The sequence below is a fragment of the Entelurus aequoreus genome, linkage group LG17, assembly GCF_033978785.1.
Source record: "Entelurus aequoreus isolate RoL-2023_Sb linkage group LG17, RoL_Eaeq_v1.1, whole genome shotgun sequence".
Lineage (NCBI taxonomy): Eukaryota > Metazoa > Chordata > Actinopteri > Syngnathiformes > Syngnathidae > Entelurus > Entelurus aequoreus.
Genome location: NC_084747.1, coordinates 15,655,765 through 15,672,833, shown reverse-complemented (window position 1 = coordinate 15,672,833; position 17,069 = coordinate 15,655,765). Strand labels below are relative to the sequence as shown.

Genomic DNA, 17,069 nt, shown 5'->3' with positions numbered 1-17,069 from the left:
TTTACATTTGGTTATTTACAATCCGGGGAGGTGGGATGTGGAAGGGGGAGGGTGTTAGTCAAGGGTTGAAGTTGCCTGGAGGTGTTGTTTTGGTGCGGTTTTGAAGGAGGATAGAGATGCACTTTCTTTTACACCTGTTGGGAGTGCATTCCATATTGATGTGGCATAGAAGGAGAATGAGTTTAGACCTTTGTTAGATCGGAATTTGGGTTTAATGTGGTTTGTGAACCTCCCGCAGTCTTCCTCTCAGGAAAATAAAAGTCACTGGTCAATTCCAAGTTCTTTCAGATGACATATGTGTTGCGTAAGAAGGACCATCAAGACAGAATAGGAATATCATCAAGTTTTACTAAAGCTTTAGGAGACCACCCTTACAATGCGGTAATACCAGCATCAAGAAGCGGTCTAAAAGCCAAACGGAAAGAGACAATTTATTGAATGTATGTATATGTATACTATGTATACACGCTGTTGTGTCACATTCATAGTTACTTGTTAAATGTGTGTTGTGGATGTACATGTATGTATATGTATGTGTATATATATATATATATATATATATATATATATATATATATATATATATATATATATATATATATATATATATATATATATATATATATATATATATATATATATATATATGTGTGTATGTATGTATGTGTGTGTACATGCTTATATATGTATATGTGTTTATATGACAAAACATTTTTATATACTATTATTATTATTATTATTAAACATACAGTAAGTAATAAGAGGGGTGGGAGTACATAAGTTTTTACTTCTTCTCACTCCTTTTCGGATATGTTTACATTAAATGTTTATTTTCATTTCTTGTTTCTTTTGCTTTTTATTATTACTATTATTATTATTATTATTATTGTTTTTGTTATTCATTCTTGAATGGCTTTTTTGTTGGTTTTTTTTTCAAAATTTGTTGTTTTTGTTTTGTCTACATATTCGAAATAAACATGAAAATGAATGAATGAATGAAAAATGAATATGAAAACAGCCCCCACCCTGCCCAGAAAGGAATACAGCCTCTTTGTTCTAACACTGATAAGGTAAAAAGGGAGTATGTCATACTCCCACATTCCAACACCTTCAAGGTAAAGCACAGAGTTTACTCGCGGACATAAGATACAAGCATAAAGAGTACACATGGGAAAATATTAGCTGCTTTAAACATGACTATGAATAAAGAAATAACTCTTAAAAATATATGCACAAATGATGAGAATCAGGTGTCCTAATCACTTGGCCCGGTGTATAAAATCAAGCACTTAGGCATGGAGACTGTTTCTACAAACATTTGTGAACGAATGGGCCGCTCTCAGTGATTTCCAGCGTGGGACTGTCATAGGATGCCACCTGTGCAACAAATCCAGTCGTGAAATTTCCTCGCTCCTAAATATTCCAATGCCAACTTTATTATAAGAAAAGTGAAGAGTTTGGGAACAACAGCAAGTCAGCCACCAAGTGGTAGGCCAGGTAAACTGACAGAGAGGGGTCAGCGGATGCTGAAGCGCATAGTGCAAATACTTTCTGCACAGTCAGTTGCTACAGGGCTCCAAACTTCATGTGACCTTCCAATTAGCCCACGTACAGTACGCAGAGAGTTTCATGGAACGGGTTTCCATGGCCGAGCAGCTGCATCTAAGCCATACATCACCAAGTCCAATGCAAAGCGTGGGATGCAGTGGTGTAAAGCACGTCGCCACTGGACTCTAGAGCAGTGGAGACGCCTTCTCTGGACTGATGAGTCACACTTTTCCATCTGGCAATCTGATGGACCAGTCTGGGTTTGGAGGTTGCCAGGAGAACGCTACATTTCGGACTGAATTTTGCCGAGTGTGAAATTTGGTGGAGGAGGAATTATGGTGTGAGGTTGGTTTTTCAGGAGTTGGGCTTGGCCCCTTAGTTCCAGTGAAAGGAACTTTGAATGCTCCAGGATACCAAAACATTTTGGACAATTCCATGGGATGGCACTTCAAGTTCATATGGGAGTAAAGGCAGGTGGCCAAATACTTTTGGCAATATAGAGTATGTGTCAACAGCGCTATTAGGGATCAATACTGTGACCAAATCCGTGTCGTCTTTAAATGAACTACATTTTTAAAGTTACAAAGGACTTAAAGTTAATATTATTTGCAGTTTTTCTTCAGGAGAGAACACACAAAGGTTAATATAAATAATAACAGAATAAATAAACACATTAAAGTCTTCCCAAAAAAACTGTCAGGCAGCTACAGCTTGTTCAGAACGCTGCTGCTAGAGTTCTAACAAAGACCAAAAAATGTGAGCACATTACACCAATTCTTAAATCCTTACATTGGCTCCCTGTACATCAGAGAATTGATTTCAAAATCCTCCTGCTCACATATAAATCACTACATGGTCTAGGGCCCAAGTATATCACTAATATGCTCCCACTATATAAGCCCTCTAGATCAGTGGTCCCCAACCACTGGGCCGCGGACCGGTACCGGGCCGCGGACCGATTGGTACCGGGCCGCACAAGAAATAAATTTTTTTTTTTTTTTTTTATGAAATCAACATAAAAAACACAATATATACATTATATATCAATATATATCAATACAGTCTGCAGGGATACAGTCCGTAAGCACACATGATTGTATTTATTTATGTAAAAAAAAAATAAAATAAAATAAAATAAATATATTTTTTTAAATAGGGGAGACCGGTGCAATGGACGTCGAGTGGGTCTAGCATAAAATTGTGAGAGTCCAGTCCATAGCGGATCTAACATAATAGTGAGAGTCCAGTCCTTAGTGGGGCCAGCAGGAGACCACCCCAAGCGGAGACGAGTCAGCAGCGCAGAGATGTCCCCAACTGATGCACAGGTGAGCGGTCCACCCCGGGTCCCGACTCTGGACAGCCAGCACTTCATCCATGGCCGCCGGACCTGTGCCCTCCGCCCGCTCCAGAAGGGAGAGGAGGGCAGAGCAGAAAAGAAACGGCAGATCAACTGGTCTAAAAAGGGGGGTCTATTTAAAGGCTAGAGTATACAAATTAGTTTTAAGATGGTACTTTAATGCTTCTACTGAGGTAGCGTCTATAACTGTTACCGGGAGGGCATTTCAGAGTACTGGAGCCCGAATAGAAAACGCTCTATAGACCGCAGACTTTCTTTGGGCTCTGGGAATCACTAATAAGCCGGAGTTCAATACAATCGGCAAGAAAGGATGGAGTCAGACCGTTAAGTATTTCATACGTAAGTAGTAAAACCTTAAAGTCATATCTTAAGTGCACAGGAAGCCAGTGCAGGTGAACCAGTAATAATAAATAACATTTGGTAACAGTAGACGAGAAAGTAAAGTGAATTAATTAACTCATATTATATTCTACATATGGTGAATGTTTACATTCATCTTGGAAAAAGGAAACCACCAGGTTAACTAGTAGGTATTTCACTTGGGGCCCATTATAACATAGGGCCCTTTAGTACTGACATTTGTGTGTGGATTGGATTAGTTCTCGCGGATGAAAAGGCAATAAAGTTGGACCTTGGTATGCAAAGGTCCCCCCGTGGCCAGGATGCACACTCCTGACCCAGCACACACACACAAGGACAGGGGGTAAGAACATAAAACTGATGGTTTGGCTTCTCCAAGGCAGGAGTCCTTCATTTTTGACCTGAGCTCCTCCAGGTACTGCAGACCTGTTTAATGACGCTCGCTTGTAATAAATCAACTTTTGGTTCAGTAAAGCGTCTCCGACGTCTCTTTTGATCCAGCCGCACTGCCGTGTCAACCTTTTGTCCGGACGAGGATGACAAGACCAGAAATACACATCAAAAGTCAAACGCAAATACAAACAGGCAGACGTTGAAAGGGTGAAAGAAATACAATTTTGGGTGTAATAATAGAATGTAAAATGAACAGGAAATCTCATAGGAAAAATATGCAACACAAGGTGGAAGAAATACTTCTGAGTTATTGGGTATAAATCTGGGGAAATAAGTACAAAAGTGCACTTCATTCACTAACCGTGTTCCAAAAGAGGTCGGTCAGAATAACCTGCAGTCAGAATAATTGTATGTAAGTTATCACAAAACTTTCTGTTCCCATGAGTTCCCGGCGAGGAGACAAAAGCTGTCTTTGATCTTACAAAGCAAAAGGCTTGTAAAACTCCACTGTGTACGATGGGAAGCGACATGAAGGTGTCGGTTTCTTTGATCTATTGTGATCCACAGGAAGATCTTGTCTTGACCCGAGATCTAAAAAGCGGAGAGGAAGCACCAGGCATCTTTTTATTGAACTGTTTTGTGACCGAGGGCAACAGCTGTTTACGACCCACTCTCCCTTTAGAAACAGCTGTTGCCATGGAATCAGGGAAAGTCCAAATAAAAGAGGAGGCGTGCAATCCTTTCGTCAGAGCATGGTGGAAGACCGTACAAGAGTACAGGCCAGACGTTTCTCCTCAATGAGCTAAATTGAATCCTGTCTCTGTTTAAGTCCTTGCTTCTTGTCTGTTTAATAGATGTCATCTGTGTTTGAACCTGACACCTGCTACCCAAGAATGTACAACACTTCTTCTCAACAAAAGAGGAGAAATATAACCTCGAAAAAAATTCTAACTTATAACGTTTGTATGCGCGTACAACATTCAAAACCTGTGGAATTAAATTATGGAATGGGTTAAGCAAATAAATCAAACAATGTGCTAACATGATCCAGTTTAAACTAAAGGTGTTTACAAAATAAAAGGAAGAATAATTGTGATAAACGTGTTAATATCATGAAAATAAGATAATATTAATCTCATTATGTTAATTATAAATGACTTATTTATAATGAGAACTTTTGTATATAGAATTATTGATGTAAAGTGTGTTACAAATTGAGAACAGGAAGTGTACAGGAAGGAACAGTTAGTAATTGTTATGAAGTGGATTCAATAAGCCTTGCTTCTTCCTACTCCTTTTCAGACATTATATGTCATATAAAATATGTAAAATACGTGATGTATCACACTGAAACTGCATACATGTTCAAAACAAACTTCCGCCAACAGGCACGTGTGCACAGACGTTTTCAGGGGCTGGTGCGCAAACCAGAAAAATATGTCATAAAGCCCACAATTATTATTAATACTCATAAAATTAATCATTATGAATGTTATAAAAATACAGGAAGATATTTTCACTGTATGGTTATTTTAGTTAGCAACCTTTACAAGTGTCGGACTGAATAAACAAGAAAAGCACTCCTGGTGTAGATCTACTGCCCAATCTCAAACCCTTTTACAAAAATACTCATTCCAAAAAAGTGATTACTCGTTCCTTATCCCATTTCAGACATTTCTTGAGAGTTTTATCAGAATCCACTCAAAACTTTTGGAGCTATGTTGCTAACTCACTAACTAACAAACAAACCCCCAGTGAATACATTGGCTAAAAGCGGGGAAAAAACACACAATAAAGCAAAGTATAGCGACCATCTGCAGTCAATTTGTAGAACAATAAACATGTCTTTAAATTCTCTGCCTGCCTCTTCCTTCATCAGACAAGACAAACGTTCGTAGGATAGGACAGACTTTAGTTATCTCACAATGGGGAAATTACTGTATGAGGTTGCAGGGCAGATACAAAAAGACAACACAAATAGGGTAAAAAAAACAGTAACATCACAGAACGCAAAGGACATATAAGCCATTAAAGGAGCATAGAGCTGATGTAACCAGCTGCCACTTCAGAGGAGCCATTCCTACATTGAGCTACAAAAGTAAAACACTTATAAAAATAAACGTTGAAACTCCAAAAAAAAAAACCTCCAGTTTTGAGTTAAATTTTGAAAAATTGAAATTGTTTTAGCATTGAACACAAATTTTCCTTTCCAGGTTGAATATAATGATTCTTTTGAAAAAAAGATTTTTCTTTTTTACTTACGATTTTTATTTTGTTTGTTTTTTATTCAAATATATATACAATGTTGACTTGATCGACTGGTGAGGCTTTTCCTTGCTCCCTAGAAGTTTATTGTAGATAATAAATCATGCCTCTTCACCTGGACGGTAGAAGGATGAGGACGTATTCCGACAAGTTGGTACACTTTGACAGCCAATTTAGACCCGGAAATGGCGAGGACACGAAAAGACGCTTGGTTCCACCCCTCTTTTCTTCGTGAAGATTATGAGTCATTCTTCATTTAAATGGGAATATATGAACATCCCAGCAGTCGGCATCCTAATGACAGCAGACATTGTACAGTAGGTGATGTTGTATGTTTGTTGGCTCTTTTAAAGTCTGCAGTGATGCTGTTAAAAAAAAAAGAGTGAACGTTAGAATAGAATAGAATGGACTTGATTATCTTTATATTTGCATATAACGAGATTAAGGACTCCAATTTAAGGTGCGGTAGTGGGAACAAATATGGGATAAAAATAAATTACACAAGAAGTAATAAAGATAAAACTAAGAATTTTAATAAATAACTACTATCCAATAAAAATAATAAGCAAATATATTATATACAAAATACTGTACAATATACAGTTGTGATGCATTTATATAATTAATGCACCACGTATGGTTAAAATGATCAAAATACAAAAATATTACATGTTATTATAAATGCCCCTGTTACTACGTTACATATATACTTACATCATGTATATAAAACCTTAATGGAGGTGTCTGGATGTTTTTTTAAGGGCTTGACAGACAGAATAGAGTGACTCTCATAGGCTCCATTGTAAGCTGACTTTTGATCGTATTTATTTAATATTTAGAAATAATCATAAAAAACAAAAAAAACTAATCATTGTGATGTCTTTCATAATGATTGTGAACGATACGCAAAATTCCCCCAAAAAAGAAGTGCAGATCCCCTTGAAGAGGCACTTAGCATAGTAAAAAATGACTTTTTAAAGAAAATAAATATTACAAATAATATTCTTCTGTAAAATCTAACAAAATAAAACATGTAGAAATGACGCAAAAATCTCCCATTTACATTAACATTGACCTAAATTGTCCATGTTTGACGTTTTGGACTTGAGGTTGAAATACGTTGTCATCTCCCAAGAAAATATCTAATGGGAATGACTAAGTGAAAACCCAGTTAGAGCAAAACATGCAACTTCTGTCTGACTACAAATGTGACATTCACCTGTCGAAAATCAGAAGCATCTCCTGTGGCAAACTGGTGCAAGCCTTTGACCACAAACCTGGTCGCTGCCCGCTGACACTCGTGGCCAGAATCTGTCTCTCGTCATGCTCATCCAAATGAGAGGGCTTTTATTTCAATATAACAGGTAGCTTTGACAATTAGGCAAAATGTCGCTAACATGACAGTCAGTGTTAGTTAGTAGCTGTTGTATTTAGACTTAAACTTAGAATTAGACTTCCTTTTTATTGTCATTCAAATTTGAACTTTACAGTACAGATAGGAACGAAATTTCGTTGCATTAGCTCATGGTAGTGCAGGATAAAAAAGCAATAAGGTGCAGATATAAATAAACAAATAGGTTATTGTACAGATAAATATATTGCACTTTTTCATATGCATCCACGTTTATGGATGTATGTTATATTGTCTTTTTTATTCCAGCGAGTTAATCCATTTTGGGGGGAGTTCAGGGGATAATTATGATGCGTTCAAGAGTCTTACGGCCTGAGGGAAGAAGCTGTTACAGAACCGGCAAGTGACTAACATTGCTGCTGCTGGGATGAGATTGGGGTGGTTGAAAAATATTTACAGTTATAGTATACTGTGTCTTTAAATGTTTTTGCATATAATAATAATACCTGGGATTTATATAGCGCTTTTCTAAGTACCCAAAGTCGCTTTACATGTTAAAAACCCATCATTCATTCACACCTGGTGGTGGTAAGCTACTTTCGTAGCCACAGCTGCATATGGCTCGTATTTCCTCCTTTTGTGGAAATAGCAATCTTGCAATTGTGTGTAGCACTGTTGTCTTTTCTTGTAGAACGTAGCCTAACTTTGGAGCATTTCTGACGCCCGGGCGCCAGGTTTCTCGCTGTCTAGTGACATCATTTGTGCCCGCAGGAGTCAATACTGGGCTCGTTTGAGAAAATAGCAAGCAATTCCAATAATTGTCAATTCCCATCCCTATTGCTGAGCATAGCAAACTCATGAACGACTGTTTTTTGACTTCCCGGCCAGTCTTAATGATGGGGATTCAGACCCAAGAACAACGCATTCAGACTTTGAGTGGAGTTCTTGCAGTCACTATGCTCAGATGTTACATCGCACACTGAGTCATCGTCTTATGTGAGTCTGTAGACACAAAACATGAACACAATTGAACCTGAAAAGTGTAGTTTCAGGCAGATAGCTTCATGTTGTTGGTGTTCAAAAGAAGACTACAATTGCTCCCCCAGCTGGAGTCATCAGGTTTGTCTGGTCTGAAGGAGAAGTAACCAAGGATCACATGCATCATCTATTTTATTATTCGGGGAAAGTTTCAGATAAAAGACGCAGAGTGGTGAGGAGATGAGATTCAAGTTGTACAAAAAGGTCAGATACGTGTGAAAGAAGAAGTAAAGTTATTTGGAGGTGGTCCTGGGTTTGGGTGGAGGTCACCACGTATAAGTGCCATACCACAGACTAAACAGTTGATGGGTTATTCTCCAATGTGTATGATGTGTCCTAGTGTGTCTGCATTGCGATGGACTTTTTTAATCGCAAACTTAACAGCTATATTTAGCTACCTCTAGTTGTTTATAATGCATATTTTCTGTTGGATCTACTTTCTATTTTATGCTGCAGCTGTTACATATAATGTAATATTGTACATGGTAATTGTTATATATTGTATAAAAATATAATACAATATAATAATATGATATATCAGTATATATCATATACTGTAGATATAATGTGACGACCGGGTCGCATGATTGCGGGTGTTCGTTCTCCAAGGGATGCAGATTGGGCTTCGGACACAGCTTGCAGGTAAAGAATGATTTATTTAAGAAATAAATAATACTGAACAAACAAAAACGTGCTCATAGCACTTAAAGCAGAAGCAAAAGGAGCTAGCGTGGGAGCTAGAAGGTAAACACTAAACAGAGCCTTTAGCGTGGAAGCTAGAAGGTTACAGAACAGGAACAAAAGTCGTCAACTGTTGTGTGAAAACAAACTACGATGCAAGACCGACTGACTGAGAAGGCAGGCTTTAAATAATAATGTCAATGACGACCAACAGGTGCGTGTCGGGAACCCCAGCGGCAGGTGAACGTAATTAGTTACTATGGTAACCAAACTCAGAGGTGCTTAAACAGGAACTAGAAAGAGATCAAGACTAACAGAAAAACACAAGTGACTAGAAAATGTAAACAGAAATATGATCCGGGCAGCGGATCATAACATATAATATGTAAATATTACATATATGTTATATTGTATATTGCTACTATGGTACATTTTTAGTCTACTTTGCACCTGCATTATCCTTTCCATCTTTAGTAACTGAGCTACTGTGTGGAACAATTTCCCTTGTGGATCATTAAAGTTTGTCTAAGTCTATATGGTTTTCTTCAGTGGGTTTCATTATGTGTTGGGTCTAACTTTGCAATGAAATAAAACCTTTGATCACATATTGATCAAATAAATGGATTATGTCTAGTGCGTTTTATGTTTTGAGTGAGATTTCTCTCTTGAAAAGGAACAATCAAGTGTTTTTTTCTCCTGTGTGCGTTTTCATGTGTTTGGTAAAACAAACTTTTTTAGTAAAGCTTTTGCCACAAACTATACAACTGAATGGTTTCTCCCCTGTGTGTGTTCTCATGTGTTCAGTCAGAGTGTTCTTTTGAGAAAAGCTTCTACCGCAATCTGGACAATTATATGGTTTTTCTCCTGTGTGTGTTCTCATGTGTTTAGTCAAATTGCTCTTTTGAGAAAAGCTTCTGCCACAAACTGAACAATTAAATGGTTTTTCTCCTGTGTGCGTTCTCATGTGTTTGGTCAAAGGAATCTTTTGGGTAAAGCTTCTACCACAAACTGAACAATTAAATAGCTTTTCTCCTGTGTGTGTTCTCATGTGTTCACTTAAATAGCCGCCTTGAGAAAAACTTTTACCGCAAACTGAACAATTGAATGGTTTTTCTCCTGTGTGTGTTCTTGCGTGTTGAGTCAAATGGCTATTTTGAGAAAAGCTTTTACCACAGACTGAACAATTAAATGGTTTTTCTCCGGTGTGTGTTCTCATATGTCTAGTCAAACTTTGACTGAAAAAAAATCTTTTATCACAAACAAAGCAACAACATTGTTTTTCTGCATGTGTTGTCATGTGACGAATCACATGCCTCTTTCTAGAAAACCTTTTATCGCAAACTGAACAGTTAAATGGTTTTTCTCCTGTGTGCGTTCTCATATGTTCGGTCAAATAGCTCTTTTTAGTATATATTGTTCCACAAACTGAGCAGTTCAAACACGTTTTACCTCGCTTCTTTTTAGAGTGTTTGTTGTCAGTGTGAGTCCTCATATCACCTTCACAGTCTGTATCGCTGCTCAAAGGTACTTCAACCTCATCTTCAGCCTCACTATCTGATAGTGGAGCTAAGAGGTTGTCTAGTTGTGGTTTCTCTTCATCATCATCAGTCTTCACAGAGACAACAGTCAGTGGCAACTTGGTGAGATCAGCCTCCTGTGGTCCTAGAAGACACTCTCCCTCCTGAGTGATCCAGAGTTCCTCCTCTTCCTTTTTAATGTGTGGTGGCTGTGGAGATTCCTGCTTCAAAGTGGAGCTCCCCCCTGACAGAGGTAGAACTTCTTCTTCTGGATGACCATTTAGCTCCTGGATGTCTGCAGGACACAAACAACACAAACACACTTCAGCTCAAACATGATTCATGAGATGTTTCTCCTTGAACTCTTTACACACTCTCCTATATGTCATTATGTGTTCGGTCAAGTTGCCCTTTTTAGTAAAGTTTTTACCAGAAACTGAGCAGCTCAAATGTTTTTACCTCTCTTCTTTTTAGAGCGTTTAGAGTGTTTGTTGTCTGAGTGAGTCCTCATATCACCTTCACAGTCTGTATCGCTGCTTAAAGGTTCTTCAACCTCGTCTTCAGCCTCACTATCTGATAGTGGAGCTAAGAGGTTGTCTACTTGTGGTTTCTCTTCATCATCTTCAGTCTTCACAGAGACAACAGTCAGTGGCAACTTGGTGAGATCGGATTCTTGCAGACACTCTCCCTCCTGAGTGATCCAGAGTTCCTCCTCTTCCTTTTTAATGTGGGGTGGCTGTGGAGTCTCCTGCTTCAAAGTGGAGCTCCTTCCTGACTGAGTGGAACGTTCTTCTGGATGACCAATCAGCTGCTGGACGTCTGCAGGACACAAACACAATTGAACTCAGACATGATCGATGAGAGGTTTCTCTTTGAACTTGCTACACACTTTCTTCTAGTGTTCAATGTTTACATGACGTGGCTTAGACTCAAGACAAGTGGAGCTAAAATCACAGAAAATAGAAAACATCTGTTTCAATGGACATTAGGAGACTACAAACGTGCATTTGAAAATCGATATGGTAATATATCACAATACTTTTTCTCCGCATATAATATGAATTTTTATTTTATTTTTGAAAATCATTTTTGGTTTTATACATTTTTATAAGCCATGTTTTGGGCCAACTGTCGCTCAAGAGTCTCTTTTCCACCGCAGGAACTTTCCCATTTACCCTAATAAAGTTCACTGCAAAAACTGAAATCTAAGTAAGATTAATTATCTCAAATAAGGGTGATATTTGCTTATTTTCTGTCTGATAAGATAATTCTTCTCACTAAGCAGATTTTACGTTAGTGTTTTACTTGTTTTAAGTGTTTTGGTCCTAAATGATCTCAGTAAGATATTACAGCTTGTTGCTGAGATTTGATGACCTATATTGAGTAAAACATGCTTGAAACTAGAATATCAACTGTTGCAAAGCTGTGTCATCAACACTCACAAGTATAAAACTACTTTTTTAAATTAATAATTTCTTATTTCAAGCATGATCAAAAAAAATCACGACTTTGACACAATTGTGTCTCATAATTAAAACAGATGACAGTCAAATGGACTTTGCGGTTTTATTTTCAATGAAACAAGAAAAAATACGCACTCATATAGTAGTACAGTTGGCACAGTACAGTAAACTGACAGTTAATATTTAAACATTTAACATGTGACATTTCAAACTACTTTGAACAAAAATAGTTCATGCACATTCAGGTAAATTATTGAAAATAACAATAAAAATAAATTTGGCTGGGAGCCGGGCTGTATGTATATATATATATATATATATATATATATATATATATATATATATATATATATATATATATATGTATATATATATATATATATATGTATATATATATATATATATATATATATATATATATATATATATATATATATATATATATATATATATATATATATATATATATATATATATATATATATATATATATTCCTCACGCACTAATTGACTGAAAGAGCACGATGATGTCATGTTATCGATGGGAAAATGCATTTTTAGACCATATGACTTGCCTGAGCGGCTAGGAGACCCCGAGAGTAACAAGCGGTTGCCTTGTTGCCTTTCCATTAAGAAAAATAAACTAGTTTTTAATGTAAGTTTGCTGGTTTCAAGAAATGTAATGCCGGGCACATATCATTATGTCAAGATAATGGCACTAGCATTTACTTCATTTAAGAATATTTTTCAACATATTGAGAAAAAAGGTCTCTTTTTTTTCCTCTATCAAGAAAAGTGCACTTGTTATTAGTGAGAATATACTTATTTTAAGGTATTTTTTGGTTCATTGAGGTTAGCTAATTTTACTTGTTTTGGAAAGTCTTGACAAGCCAAATGTTCTTGTTCTATTGGCAGATACTTTTCCTCAGTTCAAGTAAAATACCCCTAATTTTTGTATTTTTTCTTTCTTGTTTTTGAACACTGACTTTCTGCAGTGTGGTCTCTGGCGAAAGGATTGAACCGAATCCCAAGTAGACTATTTGGCGTAGCACCTCACTCATCTACCCCTTAACAAATCCAAAAAGAATCTTGTAGCGTTTGTTACTTTGTTGGCTAGAAGACTCCTTGTGTTAAATTGCCACAACCGCTGAATTCAACTAATCATTTATTTTCTCAAACTGGTGAAGATTAGGCTGACATTGAATGGCTGTTCTGCAAAGTTTTAAAAACTGTGATGTGCCTTTCGAAAATATGTTGGAGAAACCGATCTCCAAATTAACCCTGATTGAAACACGATTGAAATGTGGGTGGTTGATGAGCCTTTTGTGTGCTTGTTGGCTGCCATTCAGGAATGAAGCTGTCTGTGGTTTTATGTGAATATCTGTCTGTGGTTTCTTTATACTTTATTTATTATTATTATTATATAGTAGTAGTAGTATTATTTATTTATTTATATATTCGGTAAGATTGTTAGCTTACAAGTGTGAGACGAAGACGCGTGAGAAATAACTTCGACTCTCATTTTAGCCAAAGTCCGCCGGCTAAACATTGTCAAAATCAATTCAAGTACTTTTTAAGGCGGCGTCAATTTGCAATGCGGTGAAGAAAGGCTCAATAACAAAGGTCAATCACACACACAAAACAATGGGCACCTGATGCATGGCTATCATAAAATTAAACAATCTTTTTGGTAGCTAAAATGTTAAGAATGATCTAACATGGCAGGAGTTAATAATCAACAATGTACCATTGTGCAGCTTTTTAACACATCATCACAAAAGGTTTGTTTCTTTTTGAGCAAGTTAAATAGAGTTTGTGTTTTATTGTTTGTTATTGCTGTTCTTTTTTGGCATTAAAAATGATACTTTGTTTCTTATAGCACTTTGCCCGTCTTCTCCAACGTCTCACTCTTCCTTCGTGCTGGCTTCTAGAAGCAGCAGTCCATCCTCAGTATATTCAGACTCAAAAACATAAGCATGTGTATCCTCATTTGTCCAAAAATAGTCGTCTTTGTTGTTTGTTACCAAGTCTGCCATGATTAGAACACGCACATACACCTTAGTTGCCACAAGTCGGGAGCGCGCTGCTATGGAAACGGAAATAAATGCGCTGAAGAAATCAATGATTAAAATGACCAAAATAGGGTACATATAGTACATATTACATATTGTTATGAAAGTGTCTGTTACTACATTATATATATATATATATATATATATATATATATATATATATATATATATATATATATATATATATATATATATATATATATATATATATACATATACTTGCAGTGTGTGTCTTGTAAATATTACATATTGTTATGAAGGTGTCTGTTACTACATTATACACTACCGTTCAAAAGTTTGGGGTCACATTGAAATGTCCTTATTTTTGAAGGAAAAGCACTGTACTTTTCAATGAAGATAACTTTAAACTAGTCTTAACTTTAAAGAAATACACTCTATATATTGCTAATGTGGTAAATGACTATTCTAGCTGCAAATGTCTGGTTTTGGTGCAATATCTACATAGGTGTATAGAGGCCCATTTCCAGCAACTATCACTCCAGTGTTCTAATGGTACAATGTGTTTGCTTTTTGGCTCAGAAGGCTAATTGATGATTAGAAAACCCTTGTGCAATCATGTTCACACATCTGAAAACAGTTTAGCTCGTTACAGAAGCTACAAAACTGACCTTCCTTTGAGCAGATTGAGTTTCTGGAGCATCACATTTGTGGGGTCAATTAAACGCTCAAAATGGCCAGAAAAAGATAACTTTCATCTGAAACTCGACAGTCTATTCTTGTTCTTAGAAATGAAGGCTATTCCACAAAATTGTTTGGGTGACCCCAAACTTGTGAACAGTAGTGTATATATATATATATATATATATATATATATATATATATATATATATATATATATATATATATATATATATATATATATACTTGCAGTGTGTATCTTGTACATATTACATATTGTTATGAAGGTGTCTGTTACTACATTATATATATATATATATATATATATATATATATATATATATATATATATATATATATATATATATATATATATATATATATATATATATATATATATATATATATACTTGCAGTGTGTATCTTGTACATATTACATATTGTTATGAAGGTGTCTGTTACTACATTATGCATATACTTGCAGTGTGTATCTTGTACATATTACATATTGTTATGAAGGTGTCTGTTACTACATTATATATATATACTTGCAGTGTGTATATTGTACATATTACATTTGTTATGAAGGTGTCCTTTTTAAATGGACAAAAGTTTTTATTTGGTAACAGCCTTGTTAGAACCATTTCGGACATAATTACACATATGTTGTATTTATACATATGCTTTGTTTAAAGTAAATTTAATTAGCTTAAATGACTGTATATTTGGTATTTTGCTATATTATTGGTATATAGTTTAAAAATATTGTCTTTCACTTCCTATCAATGTCGTTGTGCTCTATTAGTTTGCTGTTTTCAGACTGGGTGTCGTAAAGTGTCGTAAATTGTCAACAACTGCCGTAAATGTGACGATGTTTTGTTTTGAAAGGTCGAATAGCTTTTTTTGACCGTGTTGAACGTATGTAAATGTGACTAAAAACGTCCTAGCGCCTCAATATTTGTGCTAACGTCATGTGTGTTATTTTTTGCTATTCTTGTTAGTGTTTGTCAGGAAGAAAAGTGGAAAGAAACTCTGTTATTTGTTTAATACTTTGGATGGGCGTCAGCCTGTTGTTATTGTGGGATGCAGGAACAGCTGATCAAAAGAAAACCACGCGTCAGAAACTTTACGCCCTGCCGAGGAAACGGCAAAGGCGAATGTTGTGATGTGTCTGAAATGAATGTGCTTAAAATGAGCAAAATACGTAAATATGACATCATATGAATGTGCCTGTTACTACATACATACATCGTGTATATAAATATTAATAGAGGTTTTTGGAGTGCTTTATAGGCATAATAGAGCAACCTCAATTGGCCCTATTGTTAGCTGACTTTTGCTAAAGTTAATTTATGAGTTAGAAGGCATAACAAAAAAGTTATTGTCTCACATGCAGTAAGGATTGTGAATGATGGGCAAAATTTTAAAAAAGTGCAGTTCCCCTTGAAGGCTGTTTTCCCTTTATTTTGAAGGTAGAGGCTCACATGAATGTAATTTAAGTGGACCCCAACTTAAACAAGTTGAAAAACTTATTGGGGTGTTACCATTTAGTGGTCAATTGTACGGAATATGTACTGTACTGTACTGTGCAATCTACTAATAAAAGTCTCAATCAATCAATCAATGCACTGTAATTAGGTAAGAATGCTAATGGTGGTTCTTTGGTCAAAATGTTGCATAGATCAGTGCTTTTCAACCACTGTGCCGCAGTAGTGTGCCGTGAGATACAGTCTGGTGTGCCGTGGGAGATGATCTAATTTCACCTATTTGGGTTAAAAATATTTTTTGCAAACCAGTAATTATAGTCTGCAAATTATGTGTCGTTGTTGCGTGTCGGTGCTGTCTAGAGCTCGGCAGAGTAACCGTGTAATACTCTTCCATATCAGTAGGTGGCAGCCGGTAACTAATTGCTTTGTAGATGTCGGAAACAGCGGGAGGCAGCGTGCAGGTAAAAAGGTGTCTAATGCTTAAACCAAAAATAAACAAAAGGTGAGTGCCCCTAAGAAAAGGCATTGAAGCTTAGGGAAGGCTATGCAGAACGAAACTAAAACTGAACTGGCTACAAAGTCAACAAAAACAGAATGCTGGACGACAGCAAAGACTTACTGTGGAGCAAAGGCGGCGTCCACAATGTATGACATTACAATTAACAATGTCCCCACAAAGAAGAATAAAAACGACTGAAATATTCCTGATTGCTAAAACAAAGTAGATGCGGGAAATATCGCTCAAAAGGAAGACATGAAACTGCTACAGGAAAATACCAAAAAAAGAGAAAAAGCCACCAAAATAGGAGCGCAAGACAAAAACTAAAACACTACACACAGGAAAACAGCAAACAACTCCAAATAAGTCAGGGGGTGATGTGATAGGTGGTGACAGTAC

General features: G+C 36.3%; 1 protein-coding gene across 3 annotated transcripts in view; it reads right to left on the bottom strand.

Annotated features, from left to right (window-relative positions):
• Positions 1–5,897: 5,897 nt before the first annotated feature.
• The window catches only part of LOC133632491 (zinc finger protein OZF-like), a 14,606-nt gene continuing 3,434 nt past the window's right edge, over positions 5,898–17,069 (bottom strand). Inside the window, exons 2-4 of one of the 3 annotated variants that reach the window (XM_062024945.1) lie at positions 10,970–11,329; positions 10,443–10,805; positions 5,898–6,288 (exon numbers count right to left, since the gene is read on the bottom strand). In XM_062024945.1, coding sequence (XP_061880929.1) covers positions 6,218–6,288; positions 10,443–10,805; positions 10,970–11,329 — 794 coding nt within the window. In that variant the 3' untranslated portion in view covers positions 5,898–6,217. Of the gene's footprint in view, positions 6,289–8,995; positions 10,806–10,969; positions 11,330–17,069 lie in introns of those variants that run through there. The other 2 variants (XM_062024942.1, XM_062024943.1) reach the window with 2 other exon arrangements.